This window comes from Sceloporus undulatus, chromosome 2 (genome assembly GCF_019175285.1).
Source record: "Sceloporus undulatus isolate JIND9_A2432 ecotype Alabama chromosome 2, SceUnd_v1.1, whole genome shotgun sequence".
Classification (NCBI taxonomy): domain Eukaryota; kingdom Metazoa; phylum Chordata; class Lepidosauria; order Squamata; family Phrynosomatidae; genus Sceloporus; species Sceloporus undulatus.
The window spans coordinates 209,378,153-209,396,067 of record NC_056523.1 but is presented as its reverse complement, the minus strand read 5'-3'; the positions used below and the strand labels follow the sequence as shown (position 1 = coordinate 209,396,067).

The window sequence follows — 17,915 nt, the reverse complement described above, 5'->3', positions numbered from 1 at the left end:
ACCCTCACTCCAATAAATTCATATATATGAAAAAAAAGTGTTTAATCCATGATAACAGAAATCTGGTTTGACTCTTAAATGAAGCACTCATGATCAAAATAGCATCACATAACTTATCTAAACAGCTATGTGGGTTGGAATCCTCTGTAGAAATTTGACACAATTTTCAAAACCATATTTGCATGCTTAATTTTCTATGCTTATAAAGTGGTAGTGCTTCTACATTTTGAACATACAGTACATCAGATTGCTATTTATTTATTTTTTATTTTTGACCAACAACAAAGAAGAGCTCTTTGGGGAAGGTTTATGTGTGTATCACACCATTGAACAAATATGTTCATTAAAACCAGTCTGTTACTTCCCCTCTTATTTTGTGTGCATTCATCAGATGTCCAATGCAGAAAAAACAATACACTGAGTAAAGAGATAGGGGAATTTTGGCATAGCTGATGTTCTGGACTATCTCTTACAATCTCTTACTTTTGACAGATAGTACATAATGAGAACCAGCATGGTGTAGTGGTTTTAATGTTGGACTAGTACTTTGGAGATCAGCTTTGATTCCCTGCATGGCCATGGAAAACCCCTGGGTGACCTTGGGCAAGTCACACACTCTCAGCCCCAGAAAACCCCGTGACAGGTTTGCTTTAGGGTTGCTATAAGTCAGAAATGGCTTGAAGCTACACAACAAAAACAAAAGGTGGTGCATATGGGGAGTTATATGCCAAAGTATCTGGAGAACCATCCCATATCTAGGAGGATGACAGGTGCAGTTGTACTCAGTGCAGGCTTTTATTCCATTTTAAATTGGGTTCTTTTATAGGTCTACCAAAATGTCTTATGCTGTCTCGGAATAAGCATGTAAGCTTCAAAGCTTTGTTAGAGCACTGTATTTACAGCTGTTTTTTACAAGTGAAATTAGGCTGATCAGGAATATCCTTCATCGCTGAAGCAGCAAAGACAATTGAAGGCACATTTGAAAAGAGATGATCAGTATTCAAGGACTAGCATGTGAAGTAGCCATCAGATTCATCAAATACAAGCAGGGTGTCACGTTAAATTAAGGAAAATGACAAGCTTTAACAGTTTCAGAATCAGTGGTAAAGCATGGCACCTTCACAGGAAAGCTTGGCATCCTTTGAAGATAACTATTGAGTTACATGGGATTGGCTGAAATAAGGTACTTTTTAATACATTTTAAGAAGAGAAGAAGCTTGAGTTTAGCTGGCTTCTCCTTACACTAGCATCACAGCCCCTGGGAACAAGTGCAACATGGTTGTAATAAAGAGCTACACCATGGACTCTTCACACGTGATATCATAGGTACTGAATGATATAAGGAAGAATTGGGTTGTTCTGGCTTCCATATTACTAAAAGTAAGACAAACTGGGACACCTAATAGGTATAACTGAACTCATGCTCATGGCTAGACTGTTTAAATCCTACTGATGTGAAAGAAATGCCAGCACCTGAAACCATGTGCAGGACCACTACTTAACAGAGGTCAAGCGAGTATCAGATGATGAGAAAGGCCCTGGAGATAAAGTGGCGCTGGCATCAACTCTCATTATCCTGAGATAATCTTGAAGTTATGGCTGCATCCACATTGCAGAAATAATCCAGTTGTATACCACATTAAGTGCCATGAGTCAGTACTGTAGAATTCTGGGAATTTTGTTGTGGCACCAGAGTTCAATGGCAGAGATGTTAAATATTTCGCAAAGCTACAAATTCCAGAATTCAGTACCATTGTCATGGCAATTAAGATGGTGTCAAACTGCATTATTTCTGCAGTGTGGACACAGATTGAGGAGATTATCACATGAGGGGCGGGACGTCATTATCCCCCCCTGTCCCATCCTTCCCACCCAATCACAGACCCACACTTGACCCAGCAGGGAAGCACAAGAGAGAGGGATCATGCAAATCACTTTCACACTGCAGCAGACTGAAAAGCATTTTTAGCCATCAACTGAAAGAACTTTCAGCCATCATTTGCAGTCTTTGTTATTAATGGCTTAACCTGGCCACCATTATATTCTGCCATCTTTTTCTTCCAACTATATAATCTATTTGATTTTTGTGTTGATCATCTGATGATGCCCATGTCTATACCCTTCTTTCTGGTTGTCTGAAAAATGTGTTTGCAATGAATAAGATGTTGGCTTCATAAAAATCTATCAGATGCTCACTTGCTTCATTTCTTTTACCTAATCCAAATCTGCCTACTGTTTTTGATTCTTCTTTGCTTCCAGCTTTTGCATTCCAGTCTCTAATGATCAGCTTGGCTTCCTGTGTTGGTGTGCTGTCAATTTCTTCTGATTTAAAATAATAGCCTGACCCACACTTTCGTTGTTCTGCAGATGAATGCTGAACTCTAACAAGTTTAAGTTTCAAACTTGCATATTTTTGTTTCCCTTTAAAAGGTTTAACACCCTGGGAAACTAAAATTGCACCCCACACAAGCCCCTAGCCATGCACAACCAGTGCACTCCTCAAAGATGGCCATCCTAACTTTGTTTGGCGTTCTCTAAAAAGGAGACTTTACCTCCTTCTGAGGCAGTCTATTATCTATTAGTCTTAAACAGTGCTTACAGTTATGTCCTAAATGTAATGGCTGATTTCCAGCTGGGGCACTATACGAGTGGGGAAAAAAAGTATGCAAGCATTTTCACAGAGGCTGTGTGTTGACTGCAATGCAGCCAATTGTTCAGCAAGCACAGACACCCCCCCTCTCTTCCTCTCATTTTCTTTCTTTCTTTCTTTCTTTTTTGACTGGGTTATGCAAGGGATGACCTCAAGCTATAATATTCATTGTGCAATTGGTCACATTGCTGTGGGGTCCAGAGTACGCTACCTTAAAAATGTATTGCATCTTGGCCAGGGTTATCGCTTGTAATGTGTTTGTTCCAGAGCCATCTTTCTTCAAAAATTAATTGCAATGTGTTGTTTGTAACTCTATTGTTGTTAGTTGTTATCAAGTCAGATATGAATAAGAGATTCCAGGATACCCTGCCATCAACTTCCCTTCTCAGATTCTGCAAACTTGGTGCTGTGGCTTTCTTGACTGAGTCTAGCCAGTGGCCTTCCTCCTTTCTTACTGCCTCCCACTTTACTAAACATTATTGTCATTTCTGCTTGTAACATGCATCATGCTAACTCTAAAGCCATCACTAAAGAAAACTGTCACTGGATAGGTGTGTGTATATAGTACTATACAGAGACATACAGAGAGCAAAGCTCTGGCTTGTGGGACAGAGCCTTGGTCTGTAGTAGTGAAGAGGGCATGTGTGGGGCAGTGATTTTTACCCTGTTTTGTACCTCAAGGAGTACTTCACATTCCCAAATGGTGTAAAAAAGACTTGATGGTCTTTCCACTGAACTGACAATTGGATTCCAGAATGACTGATGGTTTGAAGTTTGGCATGACAAAACATTGATTGGATTTGAGACAACCCTGGATGGTTAGATAGGATGGAGTGAATAGGGACACAGCCCAGGGGGAGAAGAAAATATGGTCTTTGCTGACCAACCCAGGAAATAACAAGACTAGACACAGAGAACTGGGTTATAAATGGGCAACTTTATTTAACCCACCTATTTAACATATTTCTTCAAGATATGCAAGCAACTAGGGGAGTGACCTAGTGTGGGAGCAACTGGAGCAGGTGGTCCACTCTCATGGCCCATTCCCACTTACTGGAAAATCTTTTTCCTGAACCAATTCCTGAAACCGGTTCTGAAAAAATGTATTTCCCATTATGTTTGCGCTAGTTTCAGGAATCGGTTCAGGAATCGGCAAATGGTGGGAGACAGCTTAGCCCAGCCAGTCTCTGGCCTCTCCTGGCCCCCAAATCCTCCCCCAGCCTCCTTACTGGCTTCTTTGGCCACTGACCAGCTTCCCTGCACCTTTTAAAAAAATTTCCTGGGGCTGGGGAGGCCGGAAGGAGGTCGCAGAGAAGCTGGAGGAAAGGTGGGAAAGAGTTTGCAAGGCTTCCAGCTTCTCTGTGACCTTCTTCTGGCCTCCCTGTTTGTGGAAATTTTTTAAAAGTCACAGGGAAACCAGTCAGTGGCCAAAGAAGCCAATAAGGAGGGTGGACCAGGGATTATGGGGCCAAGAGAGGCCAGTGACGAGCAGGGCCAGGCCGGGCTGCCAGTGGGAACCAGGGTGGATTTGAATCCGATTCAAATCCACCTGTTTCCCACTTGGGCTGAATTGATTTATTTGAAAATAAATCAATTCAGCTCAAAAAACACTGCAAAAACCCAGCGTCTTTTTGACGCGGGTTAAATGGGCAAAAAGGGGAGAAAGCTTGCCCCCCTCTTTCTGAATGGATTTCTAAAAACAGATTCAGTGGGAACTATGCACCTTTAGCCCAGATCCTGATCCCTATTTAAATGCAGTGGGAACAAGGCCTCGGACTACCTTCCCAGCTTCCCCTGGGTGAAAACACCTGAGCTCTGAGGGCAATCCAGAACTGGGTTGCTCTCTGGCTGGTCTGCATCCAGAATGCCAACCCAAGATTCCCTCACCTAACTAACAAGACTTAAGTGAGGGTTTATATTTTAGACCAGTCCCAAGGCAAGTCTCTTTCTCCACCTGTTTAGTCACAAGACCTAAAAGGCAGTTCCAGAGACTTCACCTTCACCCAAGAGCAGTGAAGTTCTATCTCCTCCAACATATGCCACAGATACAGGGCAAGTGTCTGCTTAGCCCCATATCCCCCACCAGATCAGCTGAACAAGCCTTGACTTCCAGCTGCAGGTCTCAAGAAAGATCTCATTCCCTCCCTTGGAGAGATGTACATCACACCGTTACAGCACAATATCAGCAGGCGGCAGGGAAAAAACCATGTTCTCCCTCTCTGCCTTCTGGATCTTGGTGATAGCCCACCTCCAGGATCTATTCAGCACATGGATCACTGCCACACTCCAAATCTGCTGGGGTAACATGGCAGATCAAACCAAACCAAAGGCCATCTCTCATGGATACGCCTCATATCATGTAGGTCCTGAAGAATCAGGCCTTGCCTTTCAGTAACCCCCAAATCATTACCCCAAGTTGCATAACTAAAACATGATGTAGAAAATCCGGCACTCAACCCAGCATAGGTATCAAAACCAAGCAAAAACCGCCCCTGACCAGCTGATGGATATGGAATCTGCAACAATCACCACCTGGAAAAAGAAGGAGAGCTGCTACAAAGAGGCCTCAACCTGCCTCCTAGCTCCCAGCACTTGTAAAGACAGGCCAGAAAAACCTCATCCTCTGATCATGTCTGAACAGGAGATAAGCCTTAACTGCTTTGTGTATATTCTGTTGCAATCAGTCCCTATTGCAACAGTATATACAGAAGGCCTGGGGGAGGATGGAGTGATCAGCATGCCCATTTTACCTTTATTTAATGCTATGTAGGTCTTCTGCATGTCTTCAGGCCACCATGCTTTTCCATGTGAAATTTCCTAGTGGTCTGAAGGTCATTATGACCTCTTAAAAACAAGCCTGACTCTAGATATCAAAATATGAAAATATGAAACCCCATGTTCTAGAGAGAGGAGTATAGGGCATGTTAACATTATAGCATGCACCAGCATGGTGTAATGGTTTGGATGTTGGACTAGGATCCTGGAGATTAGAGTTTTACTAGTCATGGAAACCAACTGAGTGTCTTTGGGCAAGTCACATTTTCTCAGCCTCTGAAGAAGGCAATGACAAATCCCCTCTGAATAAATCTTGCCAAGTAAACCCCATGGTAAGTTTGCCTTAAGGTCTCCATAATTCGGAAATTACCTGAAGGCACACAACAGCAAACAATAATATAAAGTTGGGCCTTGGTATCTGCTGGAGTTTGGTTCCAAGACCCCCCCCCCCAAGATATCAAAATCCATGGATGCTGAAGTGCTATTATGTACAATGGGACAGTAAAATGGCAAACCTTATATAAAATGGCAAAAGGTTTGCTTTTTGGAATTTACATATATGTTTAAATATTTTCAAACCATGGATGGTTGAATCCATGGATAAGAAATCCATGGATATGAAGGGCTGACTGTAGTATTGGCAAAAGTTTCTACATAGGAAGTAAATGGTTGCATGGAATGGGGAAAACAGATTATGCAAAAGAAAATGAGCACCCATTTTGCTTTTCTGTATAGTGAGGTCACAGCTAGAAGACACATCAGGTTCTATTTACCCATCTCTGTTTCTATGGCAAAGAGAACTATTAACTGAAATGCACAACCTTATTCAGAATGATAGCTTGGAAGAGGTAAGCATAAGTGAGCTTTCACTGGGTGGTTGAGAGAAAATGAAATTAGTTTCTGTGTGCGTAATTGAAATAATATTGGCAATAAGACAACTTTGGCTTCTCAATTTGTGGATGATGGCTAGATTTTACTGCTTAAAATTTAATTTGCCCTTTATTTAAAATAAGTACTAGGTACCTGAGTGATGTTATCACCTACACACCCATCTAGTACAAAATGAATATTAATGGCCATGGGAAACACAAAATTTGCATTACATTTTACTCATTATGGTAGGTAGAGGATGTGATTCATCAGGTTAACAAAGAAATAGATAAAAAAGGAGTGTGTCTTGATTTCATTTGAATATATTCTTTCTTTACCAGTGACAACCAAGAACGTGGAGTAGGTTAGAAAATACTTGATTTAATGATATCAGAACATGAAGTGCGTAGAACTAGACAGTACCAAAAGGAAGAGGAAATGTGACATGGAGCTGTAATTTTTTCAATGTGCAAGTCCTTAGTAAACTGAGGAATATTTTGGTGATGTTATTTTTGTTTACACATATATGCTGCCTTTCATCCAGTGCATCTGAAGCTGTCTACTGTGTAGCCACACAGTGACTCTCCCCACCACGTTTATTGTCACAATAACCCTATGAGGCAGATAGGGCAGCAGATGGCTCACCCATGGATGCCAATTTAGTAATTTAACATACATAACGTTCCATCAAGAATATCTTCTTTTCTGTACCATACTTTGGACAAGGTACTAAACACTACTTGGAAGTAATTTTTATTACATGTCCTGTTTTTTACTTCCTAATAAATCTGATTTTAAGAATATGTATCATATACTTTCCATCTCAGATGAGATAACATTTTCCCCAGGCTTGAGAATTAAAATGATCAGGTTTCTAAAAATCAAAAACAAATGCATATAGCCTTGTTGAATGCTTGAATGAGGAATAATCTTAAACGGATGTCTTTTAAGGTCCAGATGAACTGAAAACCATGGTCATGCAACAAAATTTCAAAGAGCAACTACAAGAGAGGAAAAGATAAATACGTGGACCATACCAATTAGTATTAGCAGAGGTGATTTATATATATATATATATATATGTATATATAAAAAAGAAGTACTACTGGATCCAGTTTTAAAATTGAATTTTCTTAATGAAGAGTAACATTTCATTTTGAAAAAGTCTTCTCCCTCCCCCCAAAAAAAAGTTCTGAAAAAGTTTTGAAAAATATTATGAATATTATATTCCACTTGAAAAACATTTGGAATTTCCTTCTCTTCTCTCCTGAAGCCTTCTGAGTAGTCTGAAAAATTATCTTAGCTCTGGCTCTCCATAAAAGGCTTTGGGGCTGCACAGTGGACTACAGTGGGAAGAGGGGGTTGTCTCCCAACCATTCCTACAACTCTACCAACAAAAGTCTGCCATTGGATTTTGCCCATCAGTATTGGTTTCAGTGTTGGACTATGACCCTGGAAATCAGGGTTTGATTCCCAGCTCAGACACGAAACCCACTGGGTGACCTTTGGCAAGTCACATGCTCTCAGCCTCAGGGGAAGGCAATGGCAAACCTCCTCTGAACAAAACTTGCAAAAAAATCCACATGATAGGGGCCTTAGGGTTGCCATAAGTTAGAAAGGACTTGAAGGCACACAGCAACAACACAGTAAGCCTGTGGAAAATAATTTGGATTGATTTCAGTGGTTCTACATAATGCAGGAAAAAAGATGCACTGATCTGATGGAAAATTTCATTTCAATTAATATTAATAGCACTGTATTAGGAATGTCATGATTTGCAGACTTCAAATACCTTTAAAGAACATGTTTTAAAACAATGAAATCCAACTTGCCATCTATTTGGAGAGAAAATGCTTTGGCAGGAACTCTAAACAACCCTTTACCTTGAAAAGCCAATTGTTGGAACAGTCACTTTTAAAAAAGGAAAAGGAATTTCTAAGGGTACTGTGTGTTGAACTGGCGTATAGAGCCATATGATAAAGACTAAGGTTTGTTTATAGTTTCCAGAGCCAACCCTGTTATTTGGTAAAATGCGGTAACTTCCTTGGCAGGCATCAAAAAAGTAAAATAGTTATTTTATTTTTATTTTTTAAAAATGATTATTTGTGGGATTTTCTGATCTTTGGTGAAATAACTTGGCTGGATTTAAGTATTCTGTCCTTTGACATGAGTAATCAAGGGGATACCATTTCTTCCCTGCCTCAATCAACAAAATAGCCAGGGTCAGTCTGGGCAGGTCCTCTTCTAGCTCAGACTATATATCAGTGTGAGCACCTACATAAATTACAGAACCACTAATTAAAATACACAGTTTATCAGTCACATATTCTACATTTTCCCCCTTCTACACTGCAAATGTCTGATGGAACTATCATGCTGCTGTAGTAGTACAAGGAAAATGTAGTTTTATGCTGACGGGGGGGGGGGGGGGGGGGGGCAGAAGGGACTGCCATAAATGGGAGGTTTTGAGCCACCCCTGAGAAAGCCAGATGTGGCAACTGCACACCATGGCCCCAATCTGCCTTTTTGCCAGCCCAAAAAGAAGTAGCAATTGCCGCTCCTTTTTGAGCCAATAAAAAGCCAGCTTTTCCTGCTCTGCTGCAGCTTTACGGTGCTCCTGTGGTGTGTGGCGTGTAAACAGTGCGCCACCAAGTGCCTACATCTGGGCAGCCAGGCAGCATGAATATGGCTTTTGGGTGTCTTGGGGGCATGCATCGTCTGCACGCCATGCCTCCAAGCCAGCTTGAAGCCATCTTTGTTGGTTGGTCTGTTTCACCTCTAAACCATTCCCCCCCTGTGCTTTCTTTCAGATCATGAGACCTCCACATAAAAGATTTAAACCACGTGTTGGTTTGAGATCCACACATGGACGTTCTTTAGCCAATATAATGCCACTGGATATGACAAAAAATCCAACATGTGCCCTTTGCTTAGAAAGAATCCAAGACATAACTTATTTGAATCCTTGCAGTCACAGATTCTGCTTTGAGTGTGTACAGAAGTGGTCCAGAAAAAAAGTCACATGTCCTCTGTGTAAGCAGCATTTCCATTCTTTCTTCCATAGGGTAACCCCAAAAGGGGCATTGAATAAGGATATTCTGCCTCTGAATGACACTCCCTTTGTTTATTCTGAAAGCAGGAAAGGTCTCTCATCAGCTAATTCTCAGAGACCTACATCACCTCCTGACAATGGCATAGTGCACAATCAAATTAATGGAGGACTAAGTCAAATAGAGAAAGATATTTATCAGCTCATGAGACAGTTTGCAGTATCAAAGAGATCCACTAACACAGATGTGATAAGCCTTGGGAAATTTAAAGCCCAAGCGGTGATTCTGTTTAGGAGAGCTCTATACCGTGCTGGGATTCTGGTCAGAAATGCTCAAAACCCAGATTTCAACCAAAAATATTTCAGCAGAAATTCAAGTTGCGTTGACAGATTAAGCCCATGGCTGAAGCGTGAATTAAAGGTGTTGTGTGGCAACCAGAGGTCATTAATTCATACCTTACAGAACTTCATTCTCAACAGCATGACCCAGCATGATGTACGGAGCAAAGAGTTTGAAGCTCTGTTACGACCTCACTTGCATCAATTCACATCTCACTTCTTGCATGAATTCATCAATTTTGTGCGGTCTCCATATAATATGAAGAAATATGACTGGCATGCCTCATATGAATGCCCTACTCTAACAAGGGGGGAGTCAGATTCTTTAATCTCATCAGCATCTTCAGATGATGAGCATTCCCATACATCTCATAACAAACAGGCACCTAACACCAACAGTAATGCAGACCATAGAACCCAGGAATGTCTGTGCTCTACTCCAGAGAGGAATCTGCCAACCATGATTACTAAAGCAGACAGTACAAACAAATCCAACAATAAAGAAATTGATTTGGAGGACTTGTCCAACAGTGACACTGAAAATGAGATCCATAGAACAGATGACTTTATTAAGAATAAGCTGCTTATGTTACAACCAGATAAAAAAACACAACAAGTTGGGTCACTTCTTGACTCTCAGATATTTGGATGTATGGAAGAAAATGAGGACACTGGACAATGGCATCCTGTTCAGACTCAGAACTCAAAGACTCCTGATGCCTGTAAGAATTCCTCAAGTATAATAGGATGTGGCTATTATAATGCCTTTAGTTTCAACCACAGCAATACCTGTGATATCAAAACCATGGAAAACTCCATAATAGAAGAAACAACACAAAGACAATCACCTAATTTCCCCACAAGACACCTGAGAAGCTCTTTAGAAAAGTCAGTGACATTCTCTCCTAGCAGAAAGGGTGCCCGTCAAAAAGGCAGATCCAGGGGTATGGAATGCACTTTTGAAGAAGACTATATTACTACAAGAGAAAGACCCAGAGGAAGAAGCAGAGCAAGGCATCCCCATGAAGAGAGGCACAGCATGCACTTTTCAAGAGAGAGAAGATGTAGGAAAGAGCAAAGAAACTCCAAGGCTAGTGATGGGAGCTTATCCCACAGGACCACCCCGCCTTTAAGGAGTGAAAGCATTACAGCTGGAGACGTAAATAAGTCAAAGTCTCAGAACCTTCATCATTTTAGGAAACCAAGAAGCAAAGACCATGAATATTTTCCAAACAGAGTTTCCAGTGAACCAAACTGGAGTCAACTTTACTACAGACAAGATTGTGAAAGATATAGATATGAAGTACCAGTGTGCAGTAAGGGCGAGCCAACTAGATTTGACAGCCCAAGTCTGTTGACTAACTCTAGGGCGAGATCATATTGCTTCCCAGAAAATAACATCTTGATCAAGCAAGCAAACCTTTCTAAAAGCTGGCACCATTGTTCAACTTCGGAAAGGCGCAGAAGTATGGGAAGATCCAGAGGCAGGTTTGCTGACCTAGGACAAGATAGAAGGCCCTATGACAAGAAAAGGAGACATAAGTCACACCAGGTGGAGACAGAACATTCAAGGGGAGGGAAACAATATTTCCAGGATTATATGAACAGCTGAAGCTACTGTTGCCTATCTCAGTGAAAATGAAAATCGGGATATGTGTATGTGTGTGGGGTGTGTGTGTGGGGGTGTGGGGGTGAAGAAAAAGCCATGAAAGCAACATAAATAAGAACAAAGAAGTGAAACAATACAAGACAGGAGTCTCACAAAAAGATAGGCCACTGAGAGAAGTCAAAAGTCAAACATGAAAGTGATGCATTATTTTTCTGCAAGTGTGACTTGCCTTTTGAGTCTTAAGAATAAAATTGCAATCTTATATATGTATCTGAATGTATTTTAGTTTCTGAGAAAACCTCTTTCCTATTTTTTTTTTTTGGGGGGGGAGCAAATCTATATTGTTATAACAGTGTTTGCCTCTCTATTTAATGTGTTGTAAACACTCACATGATTTATCACAGGCTGCATCCACATTGCAGAAATAATCCAGGTGAACACCACTTTTAACTGCCATGGCTCAGTGCTATGCTATGGAATCATGGGAATTGTAGTTTGTTGTATTATCAGAACTCTCTGACAGAGAAAGTTAAATGTTTCACAAAACTGCAATTCCCAGAATTCCATATCATTGAGCCATGACAGTTAGTGGATTATTTCTGTAGTGCAAAGGCAGCCAGAGTCACCAAACTTCTGATCTGTGCAGACAGCCCCTAAGGCAGGCGACTTTATTTTTGCAGGATCAAGGCTGTAGCAACCGCACTCCATGGCCCTGATCCAGCCATTCCAGGGTGTAATAGCCATGGTGGCGCAGCTTTATGCCACTTCTTCAGTACTGTGTCATGCAGATGCAGTGCCACAGGAGTGCCTTGATGCTGTGTGCAGTGCGGTGCGGTGCATGGCATCACACCACCCTGGGGGTGGAGCCATATTGTGCATCCTGTAGACACTACGCCCTGATTTCACCCCCAACCTGAACTTTAAGGCTGGTGTGTACAGGGAGTTAATGTGTTCTTTGAGGGGATCAAAAGAAAGATCACAGTAAGGTTTTGGACCTGCTAGCTCAATACCTTCAAGTACCATCTGAATAATACAATATTTTCTCTAGAAGGAACATTGATACAATGATTTTGACCAAACCAGATATTTAGACTTAGGTTGGCATCCTGTGATGTTTTAGTACCAATTCAGAACCAATCATCACACTTCTGTTGTTTTTTGAAAATTTCCTGGTTTTAGTCCTTTTTAAGGAAACCTGATCTCAAATTTTAATGGTTGTAAACATTACAGTTTGGACTTTTCATCTATTCAAATGATCATAGGTTGAAATCATCTACACCATTCTGGGCATGACCAGGAAATGTACTACGAAAACAAAGCAAAAACCAAATGAACCATATAGCATCAAACAAAATCATCCAGATTAATTAAAAGTAACCTCATGAATACTGAAACAAGGCAAGTGATTTCCATTGCATCAGGACAATCAGATATTGTGGCACATCCATATTTAAAAGAGCAATCCACGGTTTTTTAATTATCTATATAATAATAATAATAATAATAATAATAATAATAATAATAATAATAATAATAATATGATTTATTTATATACCGGTCTTCCGAGATGATCAAAGCGGTTTACAGCATCATTTAAAACATTCACATCATAAAAACATCGTCTCAATGCATATATCAATAAAAACCAATAAAATCCAACATCAATAAAACAAGGAAACAATAAACAAGCAAAGAATCTATCAATTGTGATTAGCCCCTCGTATCAGGGGAGACAGACTCTATGAAGAGTCTGAAGGAAATGCTAACCGGAAGAGGTGAGTCTTTAAAGCCTTTTTAAAGGCATCCAGCATGGGGATCATGTGAAGTTCTTCTGGAAGTTTATTCCAGTGCATTGGTGCAGTTGATGAAAATGCTCTCTGGTGAGTTGCTGCTAGTCTCACCTTAGGGTGTACTAATAAATTCTTTCCTGATGTTCTGAGAGTGTGGAGCGGACTATATGGGGAGAGGCGCTCCCTCAAGTAACTCGGGCCCAAGCCATGTAGGGCTTTATAGGTAATAACCAACACTTTGTATTGAGCCTGGAAGCTAATTGGCAGACAGTGTAAAAATTTTAATACCGGTGTTATGTGGTCTGACTTGGAAGTTCCAGCGACCAGTCTGGCTGCAGCATTTTGAACTAGCTGAAGCTTCCAAACCTGGTACAAAGGTAGCCCCATGTAGAATCAAAGTCTTTGCTATAATCTATACAGCACAGTCTTAATTTCTTCTGAAGTCCTTTGTCAAGTTCCATATTCCAAAACAGGTTTGCATTATGATCCTCAGTGCCTCTTTCTTCTCTGAAATGAGCTTGAACAACTTACTTTTGTTTTTGCACCATATAAAAATGATCACACTGAGGCTGTCGTACTTTGGCCAGATCATGAGAAGGCACAAATAATTAGAAAAGACAATGGTGCTAGGAAATTAGGATAACTAGTGCTTATTATGCATATAGAAAGAGAGGAAGACCACATGCTAGATGGATGGATTCAATTAGAGAGATCAGGGGCTGAATCTGAAAGAACAAAGTGGAACACTGGAGGCCTGGGGGGTTTGGAGATGTCTCCTCCACAGGGTCACCATGAGTTGGAGTTGACTTGAGGGGAGGTGACAACAACAAAAATATCAGAATAAACATAATTTAATGTTCCTGGTTAGCAGCCATGAAACTAAGTAGTACCTCCATATTCAGAGGAAGAATATTTGAGATATATATCACTACTAGTTACTATATGGTTTCTGGTCAATTGTTTCCATCCCAAAATAGAACATGCCATGATTTTGTGTCCATCAAAGGGGACAGAATTCTATGAATTTTGATAACTAGTGCTTATGATGCATATAATGTGAATTAGCGATTGGCTGTTTATTCCTGAGTGTTATCATTAAGCCTATCAAATTTTAATCATAAAATGCTCAGCTTTATTGCCTGTGTAATTCTGAGATAACATTAAGGAGATCAGGATTCATTACAGTTCTTCTGCTGACTAAAGTACTTACTTTTTTCATCAGCTGTAATTAACTTTTAATACCTGTTACTTTAATCTTAAATTAAATGCTTATTTGTGGCAGTCCATTTGACATGTAAACATTTTCGAGCTGAACTGGCATTCTCTGTGAATGAACTTTACTTTCAACTGTTTGCTATTGTAGTATTCAGAATATGGCTGACAACCACAGAAAATCCTTCTGGTATTTTAGAGGTAGAGAACACATGGCTCTCCAGGTGCTGTGGGACTGTAGGTCCCATCAGCCCTGGGCAGTGTACTCAAGGTGAAAGATGGTGGGGACTACAATCCATCCACAGGTCTGCAGTGTCCCCATCTTATCTTAGCTGTTTCTTCCAAATAAGTCCATCCTGTGATAATTGCAAATTTCCTAAAACACTGGGAATTACAGCATACACTTTACAAGTTTATTACTAAATGTGTTGTGCATGGGATCCCCTTTGCTGTCACTCTGGTAATCGGATTGCCAGTGCTGTCATCTGTGTCTTTATGTCACTATGGATGCTCAGATCATGCCATGAGATGAGTTTGGGTGCCTCCTTCAAGCAAGGAACAATTCCGTTCTGCTGACCCCAAATCAAAGTGAGACATCTGTATAAGGAATCTATTTTATATATGTAGGCTACTTCTATGTTATATAAACCTGTATGGTCTATGTCATTGCATAAAACAGATCCTAATTCTTTGATAGTGGGTTTAGGTTGGAAGAGTTGGAAAGGATAAAATGGTGGTACTGGAAGGAATGCAGTTTCCAGGCAAATGGCCTTTATTCTGCATCCTAATTTGATAGATTCAGGATATGATCTTGCAACTGGAGCCTTAGAAAAATAAAAAGGCATTTAAGGAAAATAAGTAACCTAAAATAAAATCTTCACCATCTTTTCAGTTTGCAGATTAGGATAGTTAAAACAAAAATAACTCAAAGGTACATTGGCTAATTAAATAAAGCAACTGGGAAATTAGAGGATTTACTTGCTGTCGTCAGAGGTGCCAAAGGATTAACAACTGGCTTACAGAAGGGATCGGCTTTGTTTAATGTTCTTCATGAGTAGTCAAACTACTTCTCCATTCATTTTGGAAGGTATATACAAACGTAGCTCTTAAAAGCCTTTTTAATGATTTCTCCCAAACCTTTTGAGATATAGCAGTTCTCGGTATTGGAATAAGACAGTGTTAAGTCCCAGGCTCCACGTTTTGCATTTCAAAGCTATTGAGATGGGGGGGGGGGGGAACAGTAATATAAATGGAACAGAGTGAGAGAAGCTCTAGTACCAGGGAAATAAATTGAGCTGTGCAAGATATTCCCAGTGGATTGTTCTCTGAGGTGGTTGCATAAAGTTCCTGTGATGGTGAAGAAACATTTCATTATAACCAAGATGCTTGAATGTGGATATTCTGAAGGGTCCAAGATTGGTGAGCACTGTGTGGTATATTTATGGTGATCTGCATTAATTTAATGGGCAGAACATGGATAGTTTGGAGGACCAAATTGTCTCATCTGTTCATAGTTGTGACATCCTGGGGGATGACATGGAAATGTCTTATATCTTATGGAGCTGGGCCTGTCCTTCTCTCCCTCTGAGGCCATGGCTCATTCGCTATATTAGTTTATAACCTTCGGGTAAATAATAATTAAATTACTGCTAATCTGGTTCTTTACTTCCTCCACCCCCAATCATAGCTTAGTGTTTTCTTGCAAGCTACCCACTAAATTATTTTTCTTTCCTATTCCCCTCAGAAAAATGGTGACATCAACATCTAGTATATGGAGGCATTTTCACATTACAAGTTCTTCTCAGAAGAAAAATATGATTTGCAAATAGTTTGATTAAATATGCATTTCCAGTGGCTACTAGGATGATAAAACACATCCTTGTATGTAACAAGTGTCCTGTAGATATTAAAAAATCCTTCATGGGGGAAATAGAGATGGGAAGAAGTAGATGGGAAAAAAATGTTGAGTGGAATAGGAGAGATTAGAAGGAAATTGGAAAGGGAAACAGGAAAGATGGTGCAAATAATGTAATAATGCAATGTCATAAGTGAAGAAAGTTAACAAATACCTATCAACCATTAAAAATTGACTTTATTTCTTTGGTATATTTCTTCATTCTTATTAGTATAAATATGGAAATATGCAGTCGAATATATATGATAGGTGTATAGGTACACCCATATAAGTGCATATATTTGGGTGCATTTATATACATTACTTTATATCTCTATTTTTACCTTTGTATCCTTGTTGTAGATACATGTGGAAACTTGTACTTAAAGTACATTTGATGTAGATGAGATGATTGAATGTAAGGTTTTATACTTAGAGTGTATGTTTTTAATATTTAATAAACTTTATTTTTAAAAAAAAAATCCTTCATGGATCTAAGTGAAAAGGACCATAAAGATGATGTGCACATAGCTTTCCTCAATGTCCTTGTTCAAGAAGTCCTCTTCCTGCTTCATCTGTAATATCAGCACCATAACAAAGTGTTGTCCCACAAGCAGCATCTTCAATATTGAACAACAAATACTGAAAACAACTGCATCCAAAAAATACGCAGTAACTTCATTTGTAGACAAGATGACACCTGAAAATCAGCAAAAAATTGATCAAGCTCTTGCAAGAGCAATATATTTTTCTGAAGCACAATTTTCAATCACTGAAAATGTGTACTGGCAGAAAACTCTGAAATTATTAAGGCCATCATACCATTTGCCAAGCCGACATTCTTTGATCAAGTCTCTTTTGGAGTCAGAATATGAACATGTAATGAAATCTGTGCAAGGAAAAATCAACAAAGCATTGTGTCTTGCACTACTTACAGATGGATGGTCAAATGTGAGAGGAGAAGGGATTATAAATTTTGTGATAACAACACCTCAAACATTTTCTACAGAAACATTGAAACAGGAGACAACAGACATACTGCAGTGTATATCAGTTGCAAAATATGTGAAGTCCTACAGAAAATTGGGAACAGTAAAGTATTCGCTTTGCTGACTGACAATGCCAGCAATATGAAAACAGCAATAGAGATCGTTCGTAATGGATAAATATCCACCTATTACTACAATAGGATGTGCTCATAGGCTAAGATTGCTTCTTAATGCTATTATGAAACTGGACGCCCTTCAAATGATCTATACAGAAGCAAACATGTAACACATGTAAAAGCTTCTGATATTGTACCTGCAGTTTTCAAGCAGAAGGAAGCAGAAAAAAATGCAAAAAATAAAAGTGACACTGAAGCTCTGTAGTAAAACTCAGAGGGGTGGAGCTGTGATCTCCTTTGGAAGTTTGCTAAAGAATAAAGAAGCTCTCAAAGAAACAGTAATAGTTGAAGATCTTAAAGTACCCAGGAGGGTAAGAAACACTGTTTAAAGTGAGGATGTTTTCTGGGTTCAGCTGCAGAATTCCCTGAAGATTCTAAAGCCAATTTCTGCAGTTCTACAATTTCTGTATTGTAATCAGACAGTGCACTTCTACCTGAAATTCTTTATCAAATGGCCAAGATAAAAACAGATGTGTTTCAGAATCTCAGTGTATCTCCACCTATAACTGTAAAAAATAATAATAAAGTGAAATATTTTATTAAAAAGAGAAGAATTTTGTTG

The 17,915-nt window shown here is 39.7% G+C and overlaps 1 protein-coding gene across 1 annotated transcript; it reads left to right on the top strand.

Annotated features, from left to right (window-relative positions):
- Positions 1-9,108: 9,108 nt before the first annotated feature.
- Positions 9,109-11,327, top strand: LOC121924197 (E3 ubiquitin-protein ligase Topors-like). Its single transcript, XM_042455393.1, has one exon. The coding sequence runs from the start codon at positions 9,109-9,111 to the stop codon at positions 11,293-11,295; it is 2,187 nt and encodes a 728-aa protein (XP_042311327.1). The 3' UTR covers positions 11,296-11,327.
- The last annotated feature ends 6,588 nt before the right edge of the window (positions 11,328-17,915 follow it).

Excerpts from the sequence above, each read along its gene's own strand:
- LOC121924197 (XM_042455393.1), top strand. The coding sequence starts at position 9,109 with ATGAGACCTCCACATAAAAGATTTAAACCACGTGTTGGTTTGAGATCC.